This window comes from Rhinopithecus roxellana, chromosome 3 (genome assembly GCF_007565055.1).
Source record: "Rhinopithecus roxellana isolate Shanxi Qingling chromosome 3, ASM756505v1, whole genome shotgun sequence".
In the NCBI taxonomy this organism is placed as follows: Eukaryota; Metazoa; Chordata; class Mammalia; order Primates; family Cercopithecidae; genus Rhinopithecus; species Rhinopithecus roxellana.
In genome coordinates, this window is record NC_044551.1 from 86405506 (window position 1) to 86431465 (window position 25960).

At 39.8% G+C, this 25960-nt stretch overlaps 1 protein-coding gene across 2 annotated transcripts; it reads right to left on the reverse strand.

Moving 5' to 3' along the window:
• Positions 1-476: 476 nt before the first annotated feature.
• Positions 477-23962, reverse strand: C1QTNF3 (C1q and TNF related 3). Of its 2 annotated transcripts, none has more exons than XM_010384101.2 (6): positions 23525-23962; positions 16289-16400; positions 13883-14037; positions 9340-9469; positions 4704-4803; positions 477-1522 (listed from the first exon to the last, which is right to left on the reverse strand). In XM_010384101.2, exons 1-6 carry the CDS (start codon positions 23825-23827, stop codon positions 1363-1365), a joined length of 960 nt encoding a protein of 319 aa, XP_010382403.1. In that variant the 5' UTR covers positions 23828-23962; the 3' UTR covers positions 477-1362. The 2 variants fall into 2 exon arrangements, with proteins under 2 accessions (XP_010382403.1, XP_010382404.1); XM_010384102.1 differs by having other exon boundaries at positions 23744-23909.
• Between the last annotated feature and the right edge of the window lie 1998 nt (positions 23963-25960).

Genomic DNA, 25960 nt, shown 5'->3' on the forward strand with positions numbered 1-25960 from the left:
CAGTTTTGGGACACTTGTGAAATTAATCTTCCAAGTATAATTCTGGTCATAGGTAAATTGTGAAGGCATTGGAAATTATCTGCACCTTTTCCCATCTCTGTTGTAAATCAATTTCCCACACACCTGGAACTTGTTGCCTACAGTCAAACCTTGTGTGTCACTAAGGTGAAAACTTAGAATTTAAGCACGAACATTACAAAGCCTTCAGGTATGTGATAAAAAAACCTCTTTCCTCAGAGAAATTCAGATTTTATTAGTGAGTCCTCGAAACATCAATGTCTTAAAGCGTTGAAATTATAACAATGGAATAACTGAAAAGCGAAGTTTTCTGGAGTCATGTGACCCTGCTGTGTGCCCAAGTCACCTATTCATATGGCTGTTCACATCACCTGCATGAAAATATTTTCACTTTGTGTTAACCATAGTGATTTACAATTGTATGACTATTAAACTTTATTAAAAACAAGTTTAGAAAGTATCTTTAACAAAGGTGTGTTTATTTCCATATATTGCTCATTACATTTTTCTTGCCATAGTTTTATCTAAAGCCAAGTCAAAATTTTTCTCTAAGGTATTTATTAGTAGTGTGTGTTCTTCAGATATAAAATCCCTCTGATCAACATGCAACATTTGAATATCTATTGGTACTGTACCTCTATGAAATATTTATGACATTTGTTAATAGAAAACCTCAACCTCCTGACGCCACATCCAAAGTTGGGGGTGATGTGGGGGAACATAGACAAAATTACAAAAACATTACTGGTCAAGCACATTGCAGATAAAATCTATTGACTTTAAAATAGTATTGTATGTGAATTCAGAGTTTTAACATATTTGTGAATCAAAAGGAAAGGATCAAAGGCTAAGCTGAACACAGAGGGCACTAAATTAGCTAATAAGGCAGCTAGTGTCCCTGTTCTTGCCCCAGCCCTGTCATATCACTGCATCTTATTCTCTCAAATGTTATAAAGAATGATGAACTTAAAACTTCAGGGGTTCCTGAAAATTGGTATTAAATTAAAATTAGAGCAGCCAAAATTCTTTGCAAATGACTTCTCTGATAGAAAAAAAATATTTCCAACCTGCTTCAGAGGAGAATCCTCTTTTAGGTGCCAAGGAAAGAGTGATAAAGATGCTGAGTGTATTAGTCAAGGTCATCTGAGAAGACTACTTTGTGGTTGATTCTTCTGAGCCCCTGAGTTGTCCAACATTATTGGTGTACCTGTAGCGTGAATAGCATTGCAACCAATAACTTTTTGAATACAGCATGTAAAACCCTAACTTTAATGTTCATCAGATCATAACAATATCAGCTCAGCTACAAGTCTTCCCCAAAGTGGAGCTATTCTAGTCATATATTTACTTAGTTTCAAAGAGCAGGAATCCTGCAAAGGTGGAGAAGCGTTGGTGGTCCCCATGGAGAGCGCCATTGCCCATTCGCAGCCAAACCTCATCCCCTTTGGCCAGCTTCAGCACAGCATGGTTGCTGGATGTATCTGATTTGCCCTTCGTTTCATAGCTGGAAAGAAAAAGAGGATCAAACTACTTAGTCTTTGCCATGAACAACCAGCTCTTCACCAAAGTCTGTGCTCCCCTTTTCCCCTTCCCACAGGTATAATCCTGTGGCTAAGTTCTCTAAACAGCCTGTGAGCAGAAATGACCTAAGGCTGGCTAGTACCACTCTCACAAAACCCCTCCCTGCTCCTTCTTATGACTGTCTGGAATGTTCATGACAATGACCAGAATGGTCTTAGAAGCCATATGTTGAGTACTGGGTTCTTGGAGACTGTGTGGAAAACAGCTCTCTCTCTTCCCTGCTCCAACCCAGAACAACCCTGGACTGTTTCATGAGAAGGAAAGAAAGTTATAATATGTTTGAGCTATTCCACTGGGTTTTTGTTACAGCAATTTAGCTTCCCCTAACTAGCTAGAATTTGGTACAAAAGGAGACTGCTCCATAATGCAAACAAAAATAGGCTTGCACTGGCTCACGGTCAGGCAAGGAGCAATGGGGAAACAAATATCATGGTCTGGGAAAGCAGAAGATCCATGTTACACTGTGCAAAAACATTTGGGAAAACATGTTAACTTGGAAGATAGATCTAATGCCTGTAGGCTAAGAAAGGGAAGTAATTGGAAAAAGCCAAAATACTCTGCTGCTTTTAGAAAGATGTTGCTACAAAAGATGAGCTTAGGCAAAAACTAACATGTTTGAAGAAGAAGAAGAAAATAGTGTCTATATGGTTGGGGCCTAACAAGGTTAAAAAAGCCAGGTGTTTTTATACCTGGAAGAGCAGTGATAAAGTTGATGTTTTCTCCTTAAGACTGCTCATTCAGCAGCCATGAAAAAGAAAGAGTTCATGTCCTTTGTAGGGACATGCATGAAGCTGGAAGTCATCATTCTCAGCAAACTAACACACACGGGAACAGAAAACCAAACACTGCATATTCTCATTCATAAGTGGGAGCTGAATAATGAGAACACATGGACACAGGGAGAGGAGCATCACACACCAGGGCCTGTGGCGGGGTTGGGGGAAAGGGGAGGGAGAGCAAAGTGGAGGGAGAGCATTAGGAGAAATACCTAATGCGTGCAGGGTTTAAAACCTAGATGATGAGTTCATAGGTGCAGCAAACCACTATGGCACATGTACACCTAGGTAACAAATCTGCACATTCTGCACACGTATCCCGGAACTTAAAGTAAAATTAAAAAGAAGAAAGAAAAATAAAAGACTACTCATTCAGTCAGATAGACATAGCTGTGGCACAATCTGATGAATTAAAAATATTGCCTTTCTACCCAAATCTATTGCTTTAGAAGGCCTCAGGGTAGTTCCATTAAATTGAGAGAAAGGCTTGAAGACACGGAATAGCAGGCTGAAAACTGTCAAGAAAAGTACATGGAGTGTGGTTTAGTAACACATGTAACTGACTTGACTTAATCTATTTAACAAATGAAGTAAAAGCCAGCTAAGTAAATAGAGTAAATAGAGTAAAAAATAGAGTAAAAGCCTGCTAAGTAAGTTTCTGAGGAAATGGGTTTACCAGAGACCCAAAACTGGACTCAAGAGACTTGGGATGTTTGACTCAGCCTTCAAATTCGCACCAGCAGGAAGTGGGCTGTGAGAGAGCCCTGAGGAGGGCCTGCTCCCCTTTCAGATGTGCTACAGAGAAAAGCAGACAGAGAAGACCCTCCTAGAGGACAGAATCAGGAGCCAAAGAGAAAAACAGCCAACAAACCAGTTTGATGAAAAGGACTGCTCATTGACTAACTCAGGGCTTTGAGCTGGATGCGTTATTTGTGCTTTACAGGCTGTCTCCCATAGGGTCAGAGAGATGGGGAGACATGTATTCTAAGTGTAGGAAGAAGAATTCAGCAGATATTTGGAAGCCAGAGGGCAGAGAAGGCTAGCTGTTTACCAGAATCCCCTTTCCTTTCTTCCTTTGGCGTTACAATTCCATGTCACCCTTGCATTCATTGGGTGGAAAACAATGTGACTTAACTCTCTGAACAGAATTCCTGATCCATAAACATTTCCACAAGCTTGCAACAGGAAGCTTTTTTCCTTCTGGCTCTGGCAATGACAATGACCAGAGAGAATTTCAAAGTCAGTTTTTGTTGTTGTTGTTTGTTTATTTTTGTTGCTGTTGTTTTTGAGATGGAGTCTTGCTCTGTTGCCCAGGCTGGAGTGCAGTGGTGCCATCTCAGCTCACTGCAAGCTCCACCTCCTAGGTTCACGTCATTCTCCTGCCTCAGCCTCCTGAGTAGCTGGGACTACAGGCGCCCATCACCACGCCCGGCTAATTTTTTGTATTTTTTTTTTTTTTTTAGTAGGGACAGTGTTTCACCGTGTTAGCCATGATGGTCTCCATCACCTGACCTTGTGATCTGCCCACCTTGGCCCCGCAAAGTGCTGGGATTACAGGCGTGAGCCACAGCACCCGGCTCAAAGTCAGTTTTATAGATAGCAGAGCTGCTTTCATCAGCCTGGCTTCCTCAAAAAACAGGAAGAATAAACCCATTCCCAACCCGCACCCCTTCTACAAACCCTCATTCTTTCCCAACCTGAAACTCTTCCCTGGACTGGTCAAGAAAAATAAACTTCTAGCATGTTAGAGCTACTGGATCTCTTAGTTGCAACAATTTCACCTACCCTGACTCATCTTTCTGTCTTTTGGCATTTCAAATACATCTTCCCACTCAGGTTAGGCTCCAGAAGTAAACACAGCAATTATCACACATCATCAAAAATAACAGGGAAATGCTAACAGCCACAAAATATTTCATAGATAACTCATGGCCCATTTAATTGTAAGAAAGGTGTTGGCTCTCTGCCTCTCTGCCACATTCCAAGCTAACATCAGAGGGTGTGGGAGAGTGGGAAAGCAGAAAAAGGGGCAGAGAGAGAGGAGAAAAATAATGGCTTATAAAAAGAATCCAAATGATTGGTTATGGGGAGTGCTGCTAGTAATAAATGCAAGGCCTCTTATCAACCTGCTGATGCTCAAGTTCATCAGATTTATTTATTACCAAACAATAATGATGATAATGTGGCCACATTGGTGCATGAGGGCTCGTATTGAGGACAGGGGTCATGTCAGGCTCTATTGACTCCTATACACTTCCCTGTCATTAGGTGTTCCTTGAACAAACAATGGCAGCATGGATGAGACCCGTGATAGAAAAGACCACTCACCTGTACATGCTGAAGACTGTATTGCCATTGTGCATAAGGTACACATACACTTCCTCAACATCTTCATGCTTCATCATGCTGAAGGTGAAGAAATACACACCTGAAAAAAGCAGGTATTTATCCATGTTGATATTAACATATTATACATTGAGGACCTGGAGATACCTGGAGATTTGCCAAATGCCTTCGCATGTCTTTTATTGATATTCTTTGTAGTATGGTGTTTCTCCTTGGCCTTAATCTGCAGGAATGTCCCTTTATCTACTCCCCTTCCAAGTGCTTTCAAGTGTTTTGAGACTTTCTCAATGTGTACACTGTATATCCCAAATAAGACTTGAAAGTCTTTAAGGGAAGAAGCCTACCTCATTTTAGCTGTATCTTACCACCCTGTGCCCTGACAAAGTGCTTAGGGCAAAGTAGGTGTTGTTCTTGGGCATAGGTTAGCTATCATCCGCATCTACCACAGAACTCCTGTTACCAAGGTACAGAGAGGTTTGTGATTGAACAACGATGCTCCATGGCTTAAGAAAATGAGCAACTATAACAATACAACAGATGATTATACTCACCAAAGGGGTTAGCCAAAGATAAGGAAATCCTGGAGCACAGAATAAATGTTTATGAGTTATAAAGAAATGGTTCTGGTAATTTCTTATGCTATTCCTTGTATGTTGGTAAAATTATACACAATAATCAGAAAGACCCAACTTAGACTCAGCGACAGGACCTTGTCACTAAAAGTCTGTATCCTCTTCATTTGAAAAAGACCAACACATATTTTTGAAGATTTGAGTTATTTAATAAGAGCCTAGGGCTCCTAATTGAAAGCAATATAATATGACCTAATATACTGTAAAAGCCAGCACACAGGATATTTTTACTGAATGATCAAGAAGAATCCAATAGCACACAGACAAAACAAAAGGAAAATTTTTCAAACACTAAATGATCTGGGATCTTGGTGTGCATTTTGGAAAGGTGAATGAACATAAGTCATCAAGCTCTTACTGATTTCCATGTTACATTTTAAACAAATGGCCTTTCAAGACAGTAACCCAGAAATAGCTTTAATAAAAGATAGTTCTATTTCTTTCTCAAAGGTGCAATCAAGTAAGATGAAAGTTGTAAGGGTGCCGTGTCAATGCATCTGATTCTAAGTCAAATTAAATGAAGAAGTATGATGCTACTTTGTCTAGTACCGGGAATACATACTCAAAGTTCTGGGAACAAAGGAAATGGCCTAAAAGTTTATCATGCCTATTCATATGCCTAGAGATTGGCCCGCAGATGAAAAGTAAAGGCAGATAAAAATTAAAAGCCTCAAGGAAAATAGTTTATATGTGTTTAGTTTTTCACATTTTACAAAATTTCATATTAGACACATACACATACATAATTTTCAATACCTCAAGAAGATAAAGCTGAAATCAAAATGACAGGAAAATACATTAGTTTTTCTTACAAAATCATGATGACTGTTAAAAATAGATTGCAAAAACATGTTAGAAAGAGTAGACTAAAACACCAGATGGTGAATAAGTGAAATGCCTGGAGTTGGAAATACCGAAGTTAGTATGTATTATACCCACATGTGGCTTTCCTGCAAGGGAAGCTACTGAAACCAGAGGAGACACACTTGCACTACAGTTTGGAGGTCTTTGTGTTGCTGTAATTTCAAAAATCAGCCTTCTCTGTCTCTTCACTCCCAAAGCTGGAAAGGGTAAAATGGTCTTTTTGTAATCTATCACAAAAATGGAGACTGAAACAGAAAACTGTGAGAGTCAAATGACAGTGGTATCGCTAGAAGCTGAACATGTGGCAAGAGAGCTCTAAAAAACTAAATTCTTACTTAGGCTTCAATTATAAAGCCACTTAATTCCATGGAAACGTGGACTAGGTATTTCTAGGCGCTAATATAATCTGTGGCACAGATAGCATTTAACAGAATAGTTATAAGAAAATTACGACATAAACCTTCAGAGCAGAAAATCACATAAGAACATTTAAAGATGATTTTCATGACATTAAGGTGTGATGAAAGATTGCTTCTATCATTTCATATCTCAGTTCATTTCTGACTTAAGTTGAGAAGAGAAATAAATCAAGGTGCAATTAAAAGCATTTGTGAACATCTGACAGGGCCACTGCCTCCATCAGAAGTTTCTTCCTTTTAATTCTGGATACCATATAGAGAAATGAAAAGAACTGAAAAACAAAAACCAAATAAGCACCCACATTCTGCAACACTAAGAGACTGGAAGAAAATCAGTGAACTTCAAAAATACCTGTAGGTCCTGCCAAATGCCCCTGAGGGTGGACAGAGTCACGTGGAGATAACACAAGGTTGGGCTGGGCTCTGAGGAGGCCAGGTGACAGCAGGTGTCACACAGTGCCAGGAGAAATGCACTCTCTGATAGTGAGGGCCATGTGGAAGTGCAATGCTGAAAACAAGCTCCTGTGAACAGGGCTGAGCGGAAGCAAGGGCTGTGTTAGGGGTGATGGTGGCTAGATACAGCGTAGGATGTGGAAAGAGGATCTGCAGTGGCCAATCTCAAAATTTGCCAGCAATAAATAAATAAATAAATAAATAAATAAATAAATAAATAAAACTAAAAAAATTAAAAAAAAAAAAAAAAAAGAAAGAGAAAAGAAAGAAAGAAAGAAAAAAAAAAAGGACTCCTGAAGGCGAGGGAAGCAGGAAGTATAAGACTGGTTTCAGAAGCTTTCATGGACCCAGTGCAGTCTGGAGAGGCAGTGGAAGTGTGACCAAGGAAAACACACATCAGGGCCATACTTAAAAGAATCAGTTAGTCCCCTGGCAGCAGGGGAGGGAGCCTTTGAGTTATCCAGTCTAAAAACTGCCCTGATCCTTTCTTCAGCAAGAAACTAGAGCATATAGCTGGTCTAGGAAAATCCAACTCATTCAATCATCAGTTAATTTTTTAAAGTAGAAAAGAAAAGCAAAAATGACCCTAATGTATTAACAATACTCTCCAAGAAAAAATGTTGTCATGTAGTAGATGAAAAATGTAGCCATGAATTTATACTAATAAAGCAAATACCTCTATGAAAGAACATTATAGAACAAAAGGTGCGAACCCATGGTAGAAATGGCCAGACAATAAAAGGAATTAAAAGCTGGGGGCATCAGAAAAACCTGGTGAGACCTGAATAAAGTCCATAATTTAGTCATAGTATTGTACCTAGATTAATTTCTTTATTTTAGTAATTGCACTTTGGTTATTTAAAACGTTAATACTAGGGGAAGATGGTTAAAGAAAATATGAGAACTTTGTATAATATTTTCATAACTCTCCTATAAGTCTAAAATTAATTCAAAGTAGAAAGTTTGTAAAATGGGATTTTCTATTTATCGACTGTCCAGAAACTTGAAAGCACATTTTGTTGATAAGCTATCAGGAAATAAGTGCTTTCATATCTTAACAATTTAAGTATATTGGTACAACCCTTACAGGGAGCAATTTGGCAAAATTGATAAAAATTATGGATATGTTTATAGTGATAACATTCCTAAAACTTTAGCCTACAGATACACCTGTAAGTGATCAATTACAAAGTAGTATATTCTTGCCTGCATGGTGGCTCATACCTGTAATTCCAGCACTTTGGGAGGCTGAGGCAGGCGGATCACTTCAGGCCAGGAATTTCAGACCAGCCTGGCCAACATGGTAAAACACGGTAGTCTCTACTAAAACTACAAAAATTAACCAGGTGTGGTGGCCTGGGTCTGTAGTTCTAGCTACTCAGGAGGCTGAGTGGGGAGGATCGCTTAAGCTTGGGAGGCAGAGCTGGCAGAGGTTACACTGGGCCGAGATGGCACCACTGTACTCCAGGCTGGGCGACAGAGTGAGAACCTGCCTAGAAAAGAAAAAAAAAAAAAAGAAAAAAACCACCACCACCACCAAAAAAAAACCAAACTGGAAACAACCTAAATGTCCAGCAATAAGGGAATCATTAAATATACTTTGGTACATCCAGCTATAAGAAAGAAGATGAAGTAATGATGTGAAAAGATTTCTAAAATATATTGTTAGTTTTTTAAAAAGCAAAACACAATCAGAATGTAGACTGTCCTAGCTTTTATATAGAAATGTGAGAAGATATATTTGTATTCATTTGCATAAGCAAACTCTTTTAACTTTTTAAATAAGTAAATGCATTACCTGCTCAATTTCTTTTAATTAAAAAAATAGGATCAGGCACTCCTTGAGGTGGTGGCAAGGGGAGGAAACAGCTATGGCACATTTAAACTGAGAATTATGTTTTAAGGACTTTTAAAGTCTGAGGTAACTATGTCCTCTTAAGAATTATTTAGCTCAGTCTAGATCAGAGTTAATAATATTAATGACTATGGCCATATTTTAAAAACTATTTTTGTGTTTTCAGATTCTAATTCATTTACTTTGAAATCCAGTAGAAATCTATATGAGCTGTTTGGTTTAACTTGAATCAGAAAAAAATAACTACCTTAATGTCTTCCTTTATTTCCTACTCCCTTCCTCCTTCTTTTCCTCCCTCCCTTTCTCCATCCCTCCCTCTCTTCTTTCCTTCCTTCCTTAATTGTCTTTATTATTACATTGATTAACTCAATCTTCATCCAATGTTTCCATCTCACCTGATACTGGGGCCCCAAATCTACCAGTCATGACATCAAAGAAGTTTCCAATGTTGGTCTCAACACTGCTGAAGATAATCCCACTGTTCTGATTGCTGAAGTGTGTTGCCAGAGAAGCCATGAATGCAATCTAAGGAAAGAATTATTGGTCAATAAATAGGCAATTTATCTTAAAGAAGTCAAGTTTTTATGCAGATTAGTTTGTTGAACATTATACATAATAGCAAGATGGGTAATAAACATCAATCTATGGAGAAAGAAATAAATAAATTACGGTAATTCCTAACATTTGAATGCTATGCAGCCGTTAGACTGACAATGTCTATCAACAGTTCTGAACATAGGTTTCAAAGATTATTTGTCTTTCAAATGATTTTTGAAATATTAAAATTCTGTTATCAAATAATACCAGAAAAATTTAGATGAAATTTTCCACTTATAGCCGTGAAATGCACATTAGCAAATTCAAGGATGTGGGAAACCCTATAGCCAAACATTTGAATTTTGGTAACCCTGCATTATTTTTTCCCCAAAAGATACCTATTAATTTATTGTTTTTCTTTATATAGATAAGTTCTCACTACGTTGCCACGGCTGGTCTCAAACTCCTAGGCTCAAGAGATCCACATTCCCCGGCCTCCCAAAGTGCTAGGATTACAGGTGGGAGCCATGGTGCCCAGCCTATTAATTTCTAATGAAATTAATTCTTTGAATACACTTTGAGAATTCTTGATGCTGATCTAAATGTGCATCTATCTAAAATGAGAAAATATCTTCAATACACTGTTTACTCAAAAAGTAGACAACACAAGATCATTATTGTCTGATACCAGACTTTATTAACTGTGTCTGTGTGGATGGAGTTATTGTGTGGGCAAATTCAGAAAAATATCTGCAAGAATGTTCTTGAAATTATTAATAGCAGGTCTTTCTTGGTAGAAGTTTCATGGGAAAGTTTTCCTTTCTTCATTACACTTATAATTTTCAAGTTAGCATGTATTAATTTTATATTCAGAAAAAAGAGATACCAATTTTAAAGATATAGAATTGTATTTATTTACATGAACAGACATTTAGGATAGATTGTCATTCATGAAATAAAGTAATAATATGTATATATATGTTCCCATCATATTTAAAAGTAACATGCATATAAGTATGCATAAATCTGAAAAGTTATGTAACTGTATGTTAATAGTAATCATTTCTGGGCATGTTTTATTATTTTCGGCCCAGAAGTTTTCTAATTTTTTTAACAATGAAAAGATATTACATGAATAACCTTTAAAAGGTAAAACAGAGTGTTTGCAGTTATCTAAAATATAGAAAAATGGTTTACTAAAATCAGCAATCTTTTTGAATATTAGAACAGCAAAAATTTTTTGGCATGATTTTGGATGAAAAAATGTCATATTGGAACTGCAAAGTTTAGAGATAGGAGAATCTGAGAAGTCATTTAATGGTCAACACCCATTTCTGGGAATGGTTACAAATACTTTATGTGTAATCTTTTAAGGGACTTTGAAAGCCTCTGCTCAATCGGTAAAAGATCAGCAAAGAGAATTAACTTAAGAAACCAGCTCATATTGGCAACCAAGATGCTCTATGAGTTTGGGAATAAAGCTGTCTACTTGGGCCCAAAGATATGAGATTAAGGCCCACCTCTCTTAATTCTGTCACTTGGCAAGTCATTGAGTGATTGAGCCTCAAATTTCTATATCCCTTAAGTGGAGAATGGGGTACTACTCTTCCTCCTCCTGGCACCGCTACTACTATTGTTACCACCTCTATGCTACTAATGTCCAAAGACAGGGTTGAAGCTCAAAATACAAAATGTTAACAATAATTTAGAAAGCCTTGAGACAATTCCACCTGTCAAGAAAAGCTTTTGTCACTATTCACAACAGCAAAGACATGGAATCAATTTAAATTCCCATTGATGACAGACTGGATAAAGAAAATGTTGGACATATACACCATGGAATACTATGCAGCCATGAAAAACAATGAGATCATGTCCCTTGCAGGAGCATGGATGGTGTGGGAGGCCATTATCCTTAGCAAACTAATGCAGGAACAGGAAATCAAACACCGCATATTCTCATGTATATGTGCGAGCTAAATGATAGGAATACGTGGACATATAGAGGGGAACAACACACACTGGGGCCTGTGGGAGGATGGAAGGTGGGAGGACGGAGAGGATCAGGAAAATAACCAATGGGTACTAGGCTTAATACCTGGTGATAAAATAATCTGTACAATAAATCCCCATGACACAAGTTTACCTATGTAAAAAACCTGCACATGTACCCCTGAATTTAAAATAAAAGTTTTTTTAAAAAAGAAAAGCTTTTGCTTAAAATCACCATTGAAGAATGAGTTGTGAAAGTCAAAGTCAATCCTTCATCCAAATGAGTCATTCAAACTGAGTGTAAGTTAGATTAATAAATTCTTTAACTTGCTGGGACCTTCAAAGAATGTGAAGTTCCCTCCTTCACAATCTGCCTAAGACCCAAATGATTGTACTGTGATTTTAGGGTAAAATAGCTGATGGGGCCAATTTAATAATTGCCCAGAATGTTCTCTATCAAACTGGCTACTCTAGGGCCCCTTCTCCATGGTTTACCATTCATAGGTTCAGGGTTAGAGTGTCTAGCTTTGAGATGTTTATCTTCTGTCTTATTAAATACCTTAACCTGGTTGAGTGGCATCTCTAGCCTTTTTGTTTGTAAATTTATACTGGCACATGGATTCCAGGTTGCTGAAATTATTAAACAGCATTTGGCTAGGCACAGTGGCTCACACCTGCAATCTCAGCACTTTGGGAGGCTGAGGCAGGTGGATCACTGGAGGCCAGGAGTTCGAGATCAGCCTGGCCAACATAGCGAAATGCTGTCTCTACTAAAAATACAAAAAAATTATCTGGGCATGGTGTTGCGCACCTGTAATCCCAGCTACTCCAGAGGCTGAGGCAAGAGAATCGCTTGAACCCTGGTGGAGGCTGCAGTGCGCCAAGATCACACCACTGCCCTCCAGCCTGTGCACACACACACAAAACAAAACAAAAACAGCATTCATTTAAAAGTTGCAAAACCCACAAAAAGCAGTGAGAGTAACACACTAACCATTTAAGTTATTTTAAACTTGAAAAACCAAGGCCCAGAAAAATGATGGAACTTATACAGGGTCAAACAACCACCATACACGCACAAATAAAAGACAGTTTCCCCCTAACTGATCTTTCAGGCAAGAATCGCTTTATAGTGTAGTTCTTCAAAAATCTCTCATGTTGCAGGATTTTATCTCAGTTACTTTATTTTTATCCACAAGTTACTTTTTTGGGGGAGACATTAGCCAGAAAGAAACTTAATTTTTTAAAAATGCTAGTTTTCAATGCTGATAGCAGTCCCCTGGAGGGGATCCATTTCAAAATATTAGCCCTCCTCCACCTTCCAGAAATAACCCAACATTAGTAATTTTTCTTGTGACCTAACCTCACATTTACAAGTTTCAGATGTTGTTGGCAATAAGAACTTTAACGGTCATTTAAAAAAGAGATAAAGAATAGATGGGTACATGAGCTTGGGATAAAATGTACACTTTTAACCTCATAAATTGATTTTTTAAACTTTATGCTGAAATGAATGTAATCTGGTCTGGAACACTGAGTGGATGACTCAAAACTGAAATCTTCCATTGATAAAGAAGATTCTGACAAGAAAAACTCAAGTAAAATTTATATCACAAGGTCAAGCATGGTGGCTCAAGCCTGTAATCCCAGAACTTTTTTGGGAGGCGGCGGCAGGCAGATCACTTCAGGCCAGGAATTTGAGATCAGCCTGGCCAACATGCAAAAACCTGTCTCTGTTAGAAATACAAAAATTAGCCAGGTGTGGTGACACATGCCTGTAATTCCAGCTACTAGGGAGGCTGAGGCAGGGAATTGCTCAAACCCACGAGGCAGAGGTTGCAGTGTGCCGAGATAGTGCCACTGCACTCTAGCCTGGGCAACAGAGAAAGACTCTGTTTCAATAAATAAATAAATACAAATTATACCACAAAATCTGAGTTGAGAGAAAACAATATATATCAATATTTATGTATGCATTAGTATATGTAAATATAACAACATTAATAAATAAAATATTGTAACCAGACATTTCACCATTCCATTTGTATATTTAAATGTTTATATATTTGAGTTGGCCCAAACCCTTATTACATCTTATTACATTCTTAAAAAACATCTCATTTCAGAAAATAGGTCATTTATATTCAGGGTTGCCTTGGATTTGGTCCTATGTGGGTCTTAGATTTCACTCTTCATCAATGTCTCTCCTCCCTAAGAATAATATCAAACTCCTCCTTTTGGACAGCATGGGCCTTATGCAAACATCCTGTGATGTAGAAGAACAAACTGAGACTCAGATTTACTCAGGATTGGGGAAGACTTGAGGAAGCACTCGAACATCCTGATTCCTGGCCCCTTGTGGTCAGGGAGGTTGGAAAGCCACCAGGAGATGTACTGAGGATGGTTTACCTGAAGTTCTGGTGGAATCCCTGGGTAGCCCTTCTCTCCTTTGGGGCCATGCTGCCCCCGCTCCCCTCGAGGCCCCAGGTCACCTTTGTCGCCCTTCTCACCTTTGGCTCCTTCATGGCCGGTGGCTCCATTGTTGCCATTGTTTCCATGGTTTCCTTAAACAACCAGATATCATCACATGAGAAAACCCAGTCGCTCATACTTACCGTCCATTTCTAGACAAACTGTCCAAACTCAATTATGAAAGGGGCCCATTCGAAACAATCCCAACTATAATCAAGGGATATCATCATCTAAATAGGGCACCAGGCTCTGAAAGAAGCCTTAGATACCCTAAAGCTCCAAAGCCTGTTCATCCTTTGAAGCAAGGCTTAGAGGAAAAATTGTGTAGAATTCTAATTATGACATTATCATTTAAAATAGCCAAGACTGGAAACCACCTATATAATCACCAATATTAGGAGGGCATGACATATTCTAGAAACTATGTTATATAGTCATAAAAAAGAAGGCTGAAGAAAAACATTTAATGATATAGTGATATTCATGATATTTTTAGATTTTAAAGTTATAAGTGGCCAGGTACCGTGGCTCACACCTGTAACCTCAACACTCTGGGAAGCCATGGTGGGAGGATCACCTGAGCCCTAGAGTTTGAGACAAGCTTGAGCTATATGGCGAGATCCCATCTTTACAAAAATAGAAACTAAAAAATTAGCCAGGTGTAGTGGTGCACACCTGTAGTCCCAGGTCTTTGGGAGGCTGAGGCAGGATGACCTCTTGAGTGTAAGAGGCCAAGGCTACAGGGAGCCTGGATCATGCCACATCACTCCAAGCTGGACAAAAGAGCCAGACCTTGTTTCAGGAAAAAAAAAAAAAAAAAAAAAAAAAAAAAAAAAAAAAAAAAAAAAAAAAAGTGATGAGTAAATAGAGATAACATGATACTCTCTTTGTTTGGAAAAAGATGTATTTATGTATTATATCCATAGGGAAAAAAAGACAAGAATAAGTTACAGAAAAATATTCATGGAGATTCTTTTCTAAATGTGGAACATGAGTAATTTTCATGTCATTCTGTATATTTTTCTGTCTCTTTGAAATTTTCTACAAAAAACACATATCACTTTTACAACTGAGGAAAAGGTAAACTCATTCATTAAACAAATTACAGTAATGATTTTGAAAGCAAGAGTTTGAAAATAATTTTAACTTTTCCCTTTGCCACCAAGAGACAATTTCTACATCTCTTCTTTATTTTTAATATTTGCTAAAGTTCAGGTTTTTTGCTGTTTATTTTGCATGCTACCCTTGGTCGGTTATCATACCAGGCTTACAACCCTTCCAAATGCTCAATACTAAATTGAGCTAATTAACATATGCATGAATTTTGACTGTGTTTACAAATTAATGTGTTCAGTGACAAAGCCATTTCCTGGTTAGAAAACATTTAACCAAGGCCAGCCTTATGTGTAACCTCAGAAGAGTTAAGACCTGAGAAGATTTTACAAGGGTTGAAATAGTCCCTACCCTACATCATTGCACCTGCTGGCTGCTGTCCTTGATGGCCAATGACATAGACTCCAAGCCAGTAAATGTAGTTTAAAGTTTAACATAAGATTTTCTTGCTGTAAATTTGTTTTTGTGCAAGAAGCAACTCAAAAGTAGAAAAAAAATTGAACCACATTTGATCAATATTAACATTAATGAGAGTAAGTCACAGAAGAGCCAGTGGACTTTGGCCAGACCCTGAGATGAGGTCCTACCCTAGGGATTAACCTGAGGATGAAGACAATAAAACCCAAGATAGGTTTGAGAGCCTCAAATTGAGGGGACCTGGGCTACCCTTTCCTGGACTGACCCAGGTATCAGCAGGCCCGCGGCACTCCCCTGTGCCTGGCAGCACTGGAACAGTACAGATGGTTGAACTGTTGGCCTAGTGGGGTCTGATGTAGCTCCAGAGTATTCCCCATGCCACTACATGGTGCTGGAGCCTAAAAATGTTTCCATGAGGCCAAGAGTGATATGAGAGTCAACTGAGAGATGACTGAACATGGAGAGGCCCTGAGACTGGAGGAAGAAGCACTTAGCTGGACCTAGAGTCACACAGAAGGATGCACAGCTCAGTGACTGGCATTGAGATGGCTGTAGCCCAGACCGGTAAGCTTTCGGCTCTACTCTGCCCTTCATAAAGCGCGCTGTGGCAGATATACTGGAAAGAAGACTATGACCTGATCGTTTCAGACTCAATGCTGGTGAGGATCCTTCCAGCCTATGAACATGGTACTCCAGGGTGTAGTGGATCCTTTGGATCACACCGAAGTGATCCCAAATTATTTAGGTTTGCCCTTTGCTCCTACTTTAGCTCAGGCTGCAATTAGATTGACAGCGTGTCTTACTCATCCTTACCTGGAATGCCAGGAGGGCCCGGTGGCCCAGGGGGGCCTTGGTAGCCTCGAAAGCTGTAGTCTCCATGACAACACTTACTGCAGTCTGGGGGTAGTCCTCCGGTTTGTGGAGACTAAAAAGACAGAAAGAGAAGCTTCAGAACAAAAGGTACTTGTGAGCAATTAAGATTTCTAAATTTTCACTGACCTTGACCCTTAGGCAAGCTTAACTCCAATCAATCACAGCAAGATCAGAAGAGATGGGATGCGGTGGAGATATCAATGGCAAAGGGTCAGGGAATAGTTAAGGTCAGTTGATGATCAAAGGAAAAGGCAACAAGAAAGTCAATAGAGGAAGATGCTCTTTGAAAAGGTGTGTGGGTGGAAGTGGGAAGTTGGGTCCTATTTCTGGAAAGTGCCTTCCTGCTAACAGCAAAGGAAGCAACTCCTTCAGAAGTGGACTTGAAAGCCTTTTCTCTTTTCCAACTGCCATAGCCCCAGGTGTAGCTAAATTGAGTAGATGGTCCTCAAATTACAAGAATTATCCACTTCATACACTGTTTTTAAATGCTTACTATATCCATGATAGTAAGTTAAGAGCTAGATTAAGATTTCCTGGAAATTCTGAATAGTAACACTAGTTTTTCAAACAGCCATAGCACACTTAAATTGTCTTAGAAAATGAAGGAAATAAAGTATTCTTTAGTCCAATACATTTATTTATTTGTTTAACTGACAACTAGAAATTATATGTATATTTATCATGTATAACATGTTGTTGTAAACTAAGTACACAGTGTAAAATACTAAATTGAACTAATTAACATATACATTGTCTCATACACTGTTTTTGTAGAGAGAGCACTTAAAATCTACTCTCAACAATTTTCAAGAATATAACACATTGCTATTAACTATAAGTCCAATACATTTTTATTAATTATCTACATCTTGAAACAACTTTAACTTTATCAGTAAATCAACTATTTAACATGATTTCTATTTCACACATTCCACTTTAAAATGTGAAATGATTAGGCCAGGCATGGTGGCTCACACCTGTAATCCCAGCACTTTTGGAGGCCGAGGCAGGTGGATCACCTGAGGTTAGGAGTTGGAGACTAGCCTGGCCAACATGGTGAAATTCTATCTCTACTAAAAACGCAAAAATTAGCCAGGCATGGTGGTGCATGCCTGTAATCCCAGCTACTTGGGAGGCTGAGGCAGGAGAATCACTTGAACCCAGGAGGCAGAGGTTGCAGTGAGATGGGACAGCACCATTGTACTCCAACCTGGGTGACAAGAGCAAGACTCAGTCTGAAAAAAACAAAACAAAAAAACAAACAAACAAAAAAAAAAAAACAAAAAAACTGTGAAATGATTATCCCACTCTTTGAGCCAATATTTTATAAGCATTTAATGGGTACTAAATATGCTCAAGTATGATGCCGAGTGAAATGCTTATTTACACAAAGATAAATTTCTAAAATATATGCTGCCTAAGAACTATAAGAACTAAAGACTTAGTGGAAGTTGATTGGCAGAAAAGTTAAAGTTGCTTATGAAATTTGAACTCTCATCTAAATTGGCAACTTGCCTTTTAATTATGTCATACAAAATACTTGTGGAAATGTTCCTAGACATCAATTATAATTCAATGGTCTTTTGAAAACAGCATGCTGTTGCTAAGAGATTCATGAAAAAAATGAAGTAAAGGAGGGAAAAAGGAGGACAGGGAAGAAGAGGAAGAAAAAGGAGACACAGAGGGAGGAAAAAAGAATTTAAAATTCAAGTTGCATTTATCACTAAAAATTTAAGCAGAAAACTGGGTCAAAACTTCACACAGTTAAACATTTAGACCTTACTTTCTTTTCTTTCTAAAAATGGGTTTGGATTTTGTTCTCACTCTCTCACCGCTTTTTCCTAAAATTTTCCACAAAGCTATTCAGGGAAAACACCGAACAGTATCTGTAGCACAAGCATTCTCCTGCAACAGCTGAGAACCCAAGTCTTGCTGATCAGGAGCTGTAACTTAGAGCTAACTCCTAGTCTTGTCTTCAATCTACCAGGCTGAAACCTGGACAAGAACTAGAGTGTATGAAAACCTTCTGTCAAATTGGTAGGGGAGGAAAAAATCAACTAAAGCCATTGATTTGAGGTGAGGGATTTCATTAGTGATTTTATCTGAGGGATTTCAGGACACTTGGAAAGTCAAAGACACCACGGCACACCCCACTTTCTGATCCAAAACTGTAATCTGAGAAGGAAGGATTCCATATTTCCTGTTATGGTTTTGCTAATGTGAAATTCAGCCTTTTAAACCTCAGAAAATCCAAGGCTCTGCCAATGATGAATTTTAAGGATGGAAAAGGGAGGAGAAGGAGGGAAAATCCTCAAGTGGAACCATTGATGTAGGAATGGAATGGAAATACTGAAATGCTTAGGAATGTTGAAACACCCACTGGACTGAAACTAGAATTTCCATCATGGTGCTGCGTGACCTTAGAGAAGTCACTGTTCTCCAGATATCTTTTTTGTTTGTTTTGTTTTTGGCTATTAAATTGGAGGACTGGATGAGGTAGTATTGGTGCACAGAAAATGACTCTTCAAAATACGTGCTTCAACGTGTTGAGTGGTTTGGAAATGAAAGGCTTCAGAAATAAGCCATGAAGATAAGGTGAGCACAGGGAGGATGGAAGGCTCTGCGGAGCAGGACAAATCTTGCTTGATCTTGATTTTCAGTACGAATGCAGATCATGAGAGAGGGGCCTCATGATCCTTCTGACCTTTAGCGTTTTAATAAAGAGGTGTTGGAAGAGGTATCACAGGGAAAAGTGGCTTGTGGCAAATCTCTTATTAAAAAAAAAAGAAGAGAAAAGAAAGAAAGAAGCCTCAGATCCAAGGTCTCTCTCTGACCTTTCCCTGCCTCCCAGTCTCTCTGATCCTCTTTCCAGAAGTGCTGGGAGGGACTCTGTCTGGAATTTCTTTATTTGACTAAGGAAGTGTCTTTCCAAAAGAAATGCAATTGTCTTAAGACCCCCTCCTTAGGAATCTCATCAAATAGCCAGGAAAGATCAACCACTGGAGAAGCAAAGATACTGGGAGTCATCACAAGGCTCAGACAGGCTTTTTTTCTATTTCCTGAGGGCAGCTGGAGCCATAATCTGGGAAGCTTTAAGACAACCTCTGTTCACAGTAAATTTCTCTCCCTTCCCTTCTTGACACTGTTACAGTAGGTAGCTACTCAGACATGAGCAGGGTAGGGGAGGGCTCTACCTGACCAGGAATGTCAGGTGATCATCAGGTGATGATCAAGTGGCTTTTAACTCTCTCTAAAATAATAATTGGTTGCAGCCAGTGCCAGGAAAAGGCAGTCTTCATAAAGATAGAAAAAACCTGAAACTGGTTATCAGCAGCTTCCCAATAAGATCTCAGGAGTTGGGCAAGTGGGCTTAAGCAGGTGCATCAAGAGGCAAAATGGCAGAGTTTAAGTGGCAAATGACTTCCTAGGAGCATTTGGCTGGTAAGGGAAGAATAACTCAAGTGAGCATGCTTACAACTCCAGTAAACACACTGTGCATGCTCACCTCCCAAGTAAGTGCTGGCAGGCCACTGCACATGGGGACAACCCACCCCAAGGGAAGAATCAAGGCAGAAGTAATGCAAGACTCAATGAGTATGCCAGCGTAAAACCCCCAAGTCAAAAGGTCAAACAGTGCACTTGTCTCTCAAGTTGCCCATTTGGCCCTCTTCCAAGTATACCTGCCTTCCTGTTGTTCCTGCTCTAAAGCTTTTTAATAAACTTTCATTCCTGCTCTAAAACTTGCCTTGGTCTCTCCTTCTGCCCTATGACCCTCAATGGAATTGAGGAGCCAAGAATTCAGGTTGCTGCAGACCCACATGGATTCACTGCTGGTAACAACACCTCTCCCAGGGCTCAGAGGAAATTTGTAATTTACTTCTACATTCCCCAACTCCCCGCTACCCTACATGGAAGGGTGTGTAAGCATGCATACTGCATTGGGCTATTGGGAAATCATCCCCATGTGATTCCCGTGTGCTATGCACATTAAGTAAATCTGTATGTGTTTTTCTCCTATTGATCTGCCTTTGGACAGTTCATTTTCAGAGAATCTTCAGAGGATGAAACAGGAGATTTTCCACTTTTTCCCTACAATCGTCTTGCATTTTTTTCCAGCTCTACAATGCAAAGATACTAAAGTATTTTCCAAAGCTTCAAATAATAATTTAGAAACATTTTGTTTTTAAAGTCTAGTATCTAGGCATAAGAATTCAGCTGCAGGAGATGAGGTTGCTCAATGCTAAAGTCAACTAGGATTGGAAGTGCAAGACCAGACTATTTGAGGGCGCTTTAATTGCACAGAGCTGCCACCAGAACTGTGAGAGACTTCTGGTTGCTGCTACTAATCGGGCGCCTCGTGAGAACCCTTCAGCAACATTGCATTACAGGTTCCTTCCTCTGGCCTTGTCTTTCAAAGTTTAGTAGAATGGAACAATGCTTGTGAGTCTTTCGCTGGAGCTTTTAGAACAAGTTGAACAGGATGTGTTAATTCAGAAGTTTTCTCCTAGGTAAGAGAAAATTACATGTAGGTAGCTGCTATTTATGATCTCCTTAAGTTTATCATCCCCTTTCCCAAAAGCAGGTCAAATTTGTATGCAGAAGGCATGTAAATCTGCAGCATGGGAGAAAGAGTTTCTCTCTAAGACACGCTCCGTCAATTTTGTAGATGGAGGCCTAGGGGTAATGATGCAGAATTGAGCTCTACTACTAGTAAGTGACTTCTAGGAAGGAGAGTCATAGCTCCTTTTTTTAAACCTCCTGCCCCAAAAAAAGGGAAAAGAAAGAAGAGGAAGGGAATTGGGAAGAGGGAGAAATTGGTATCCAGGAGAAGGAGGGGAGATTGATAAAAGTGAATGACAATGAGGCTGCAGAGAAGAAAATACCAGGAAAAGAGAGCCCAGGTCTGCCCAACCCAGATCTCTGGCCATTGTACTCCACCATGAACCCACAGCCGGAGTATCTTTCCAGACCATATATCTGATTACCTCACTGTCCTGCTATGAACAAACAAAACCTAGCTAGCAAAGCAAAATCTAAGCTCCTAAACCAGCTAGCAGAATCCTTCTTGGCACTAAAATCGTGTAACATCCCGTCCCCACCAATCCCCATCCCTGCATCCCTAACCCAGGAGCTTCAGCCACAGCCAACTCCTCACAGGCTTTCCAGTCTCTGTTGCAGCACTTTTTTTTTTTTTAATCTGCTGTGGATAGTCATTCTTTTAATCTCATCTTTTAACATCTTTTAAGATCCAACTCAAAGACTATCAGTACTTTGACACTTTTGCCCAACTGCCTTTTATGTACTGACTTTATTTAACATATGGCATTTAATTAAACTTAATTTAATTCACAAAAATTTGTCTCTACTATAGCACTTCAGGATTGTTTGGACATGGGAGCTCAGGCAAATTTATCTTTATATATCCCTGGCCCCCCTTTTAAAGTTTGGTACAAAGTAGAAACACAAGAAATGCTTGGGAACTGAATTAATAAGAGGAAAAGTGAATTATAATCAAAGAAGAGGGACAGGGAAAGTAGGGAAAGAAGGAAGAATGTAGCACAATCCTGAATTCAATCTGTGGTCGCCACAGCCATTGGTAGAGGAGTTGTATTGAAAACTTCCAGAATATCAGTAACTCTAAATATCCTCAATATCTCCTGTTGGTGGTTTGTTTGAAAATACTTCAGGAACCTAGAAGCTACAGTGAAGCAGAAATGTGATTTGCATTTCAGTGGCCTGCTGGCTGTCGGTTGTCAGGACATAATGACCAAAGACAACCTTTAACTTCCTTCTGCTTCCTCTGGGGGAATCACACTGCCATGGTCAGGAAGGATATCATCTGTGAAATGGAAAGTCCAGATCAAGTCTTGGACGGAAGTGAAAATATCTTCACCACAAAACAAAAACAAACAAAAACCCACACACAAATCAGTGTTAATCATTACCCTTCAGCCAAAAGATTGTCAGATGCACAGACAATCTCTAAAAGTGGCTTTCAAAAGATAGGATCATATTTAGAGATTATCATTTCTTCTATGGCTCCTTAAAGAAGCAATTTTCTCTGGATACATCCCCCACAGAATGGTTTGGACAACTACATTACATGGTCAAGTTAAAAGTTCTGGATTAGTTTCAGATCTGCAACTGATTCTGTGTATGATCTTGATCTGATCATATAACCAAACAACCAACTCAAACTTCTGAATCTATGGTAGGAAGGATTTAGATTTCAATTACGTGAAATTCTTCAGGTCCTATTTAATGCATTAAAGTAATCAAATCTTACAGTAAAAACCTATGTGTTCAAATATCATATAACTCAAAGTAACTCTTCTTGCTCCCTCCATCAGTTTTCAGCACACTACATGCCTAGAGGGTAATTCAAAATATGTCTCGTCACGTACTTAATATTTTAAATTACTTTGAGTTTCACCAATTTGCAATTCACTCTACTGAAATCTTAACTCACTCTTGTACTACCAAGATTTAAAGATATTTCCTTAGAGCTGAATTTATAACCTGAGAAATAGATCAAGTCCTCTGTGATTATCAGACATCAAATCATGCTATAAGGTTTGCATTTCAAACAGTTTATTTTTTATTTAACTCTTTAATTCTTTTTAAAACAGGCTGAACAGAGAGCTTAACATTCTAGAATGCTATAAATCAAACAAACAAGACTGCCATGAAATGTGACAGTATACTCACAAATCAAAGTAAAAAAACTTTGATTGTTTTTGACAAACTCAAAGGGCAGCTTCTCCCTGCTGGAAGGGATTAAGAAAATCCAATTCTCTTAAGAACAACAAATGATTGTCTACAGTGACCCATCGATCTACATGGGTCAACACTCCTTTCCGGACTAACAGAGCAAGAAAGAAATCAAGTTCCAGCATAGCAGGAAGCTGACTGGCCGGGTTCCCCTTTCCGATGGGGTGATGCTACGACCACTATCCCATCACATCATTGCCGCCTCTGCTGATTTTCTAACAGAGACCGACAGTCTCTCTTGTACCGGAAAGCGATCCAGAAAGAGATTCACAAGCAGCTTAGCGAACTTCTCAGAAGCATTCACTGATTCTAAGAATCTTAGCCAAAAAAAGAACAACAACAACAACAGCAGCAACAGAACTCATTAAGCTTTCACAGATATCCTTAGAAGAGAATTCTGAGTACCTGGCCCCAGAATGGGGTGATCTGGGCTAGGTCATCTACCTCGGGGTGCGGTAGCTCATCTGGTCTCAGGGATTTTAGGTCTGTAGAAGTGTTATTATCCACAGTCCCAGTTTTAGGATGGCTCCGCTCTCTCACTTTCTCCCTCCTGGAGCCGCTACGGCCAGTCTGCTGGTGGCTTTGCACTATTCTTGCCACCACTTTATTAGTTCTTCCGCTCACCTCCATGTATTCATCTTGACACAGGCAAAAAGGGAGGAAAAACAAAGCCAGCAATTGCCAATAGACGAGCTGCCTCCAAAGCATGATTCTCAATAGAGCCTCAGAGCCTCCCTGAGAAGACAGCAGGGCTCCAGGAGCGTGGTCTCCTCGGGCAGATGCCAGGACTGGAGCTGAGAGCTGCAGCGGCGGAGTGGTTTTATACTTTGGTGTGTAATAAATAAGGCTGTAGGCATGCCAGAGTGACAGCAGCCCTCCTCCCCAGGCAGAACAGCCCCCATTCATCATTTTCCCACACCACAGGCAAGAACTATTTGTGTGCACAGTTCCCAGTTGGCGAAATTCATAAATGTCACACCTTGGCACGTTTCTGTTGAAGTGTGAAGAAAACATACACAACCAGCTGGGAACAGAGAGCATGTGTCCAGCGGTTGGCTCTTGTGATTAGACATGGAAAGGCTGTATATTTGCAGTCTAAAAAGCCTTTTGGAAAAACCTACCCTTGCGCTTGCCAGGAAATTCAGGCTTAACTGCATCAGTTTCATCTGAAATGGCAGTGGGAACCCATTCAGGGCTTTCACGACAGCTCTTGCTTTCTAGTTGTACTGTTAGTATTTCCCCACTTTGGCCCACTTAAGATAACTCATTTCCCCTTCCGGAAACCAGTGGCAGAAGGCAGTTAGTTGCCTACAAAACACTGAGCAGGATTCAGGTGCAGTGCCTCTGGGTTTAGCAAAGGTATTTCGCGATCCTCAGCTTTACTTCTTTTCCCCATGACTTCCCAAAAGCCAAAATTAAATCAAAGTTAACCAAGTCACTTATTGTCAGATGAAGATATAACACCCTGCTTTGTGTTAAGAGAAGGCTGTCTCTGGCTCCTCTTTCTTTTGACATATTCTTGATTAAAATAGAAACGGCGCCAGGCACAACGGCTCATGCCTATAATCCCAGCACCTTGAGAGCCCAAGACAGGAAGATCCCTTGAGCCCAGAAATGTGAGGCCAGACTGGGCAACTTAGCGAGACCCTGTCTCTACTTAAAAAATAAATAAATAACAAAATTGAAGAAATGGAAAGCACCAAACACATTATTTCAAACACAGCATATCCAGATCAAGAGGATTCTCATGTTCTTTGCTTTAGTTGCTATACTTTTATTAATTCAGCCAAAAAGCTAATGGACATTCCTAATTGCTTCGGGATAATAAATTAAGAGAATTTAAACAGTTTTGTCATCAAAAATTGCTTCTATTTACATATGATTTTATTTATATTACTCATTCACTGGCTTAAGAAAATGTCACTGGCCTTCTCTCGTGAAAACTGGAGAGACCCAGGACCGTAAAGAGCATGGGTGGCAAGCGTCTGATGAGAAGGGGGTGACGTGGCACTGTGGGAAACTGAGGCTTGGAGAAGCTGAGCCTGCTGATGAAGAGTCAGAGCAGGTGGGGAAAGGGGAGAGAAGAGAGAGCTGCTGACAGCTGCCCCCGTCACTCAGCCAAGGGCCTGAGAACAAAGCGCCATCTCTAGAAGTGGCCAGAACTGCCAAAAGCTAGCCTGGCTCCTCCTGCAGCTACCAGAACAGCCGCTTCCAGAGTCCACACTTATACATGGAAAGGGTTTGGTGCTGGGGACAGAGGGAGAGAGTTACTCTGTGAAATAAAAGCTCTCCAGGCCACAGTTCAGGGGCCTTGGAAGTCATGCTCGGTCCGAGCAGTCAGTTCCCACCTAGTAGGGCATAAAACACTCAGCCATCTCCATGGTACAAGTCTACCCTTGAGCATCTAAACCTTCCTCACTGGAGGCTTCCTTGAGTTCTATCATGTCCACCTTTAAAAGGTAGATGTCCCTGGGAAGGGAAGTGCGTCAAACTGTTATTCTTAGTAACTGAGGATTTTCTTCCCAGACCTGGAGCTGGAGCTGGGGAGAGGATGGTGCCTGTGTTTGGAGGGTGAGAAAGTGGATGGGCTTTTGCTGTGGGAAGGAAAGCCCAGAGCAGTGTCTCAGTGGGGGATGTTCCCTCATCAGGGAGGCCCAGAGAAAATGTCACAGGGAGACCACAAAGCAAGCAGTGGCTCTGAAATCTAGGTCACCCAATTCACAGGTTTTCCAAGAGCTGTCTCTGGCTCTCACCATCACGCATCCCCCACGACGTGGGCCCTCTTGCTAAGTAACTACAAATCAGCCTCTGACTTTCCACTGCGTTGAGACTTTCCATTCG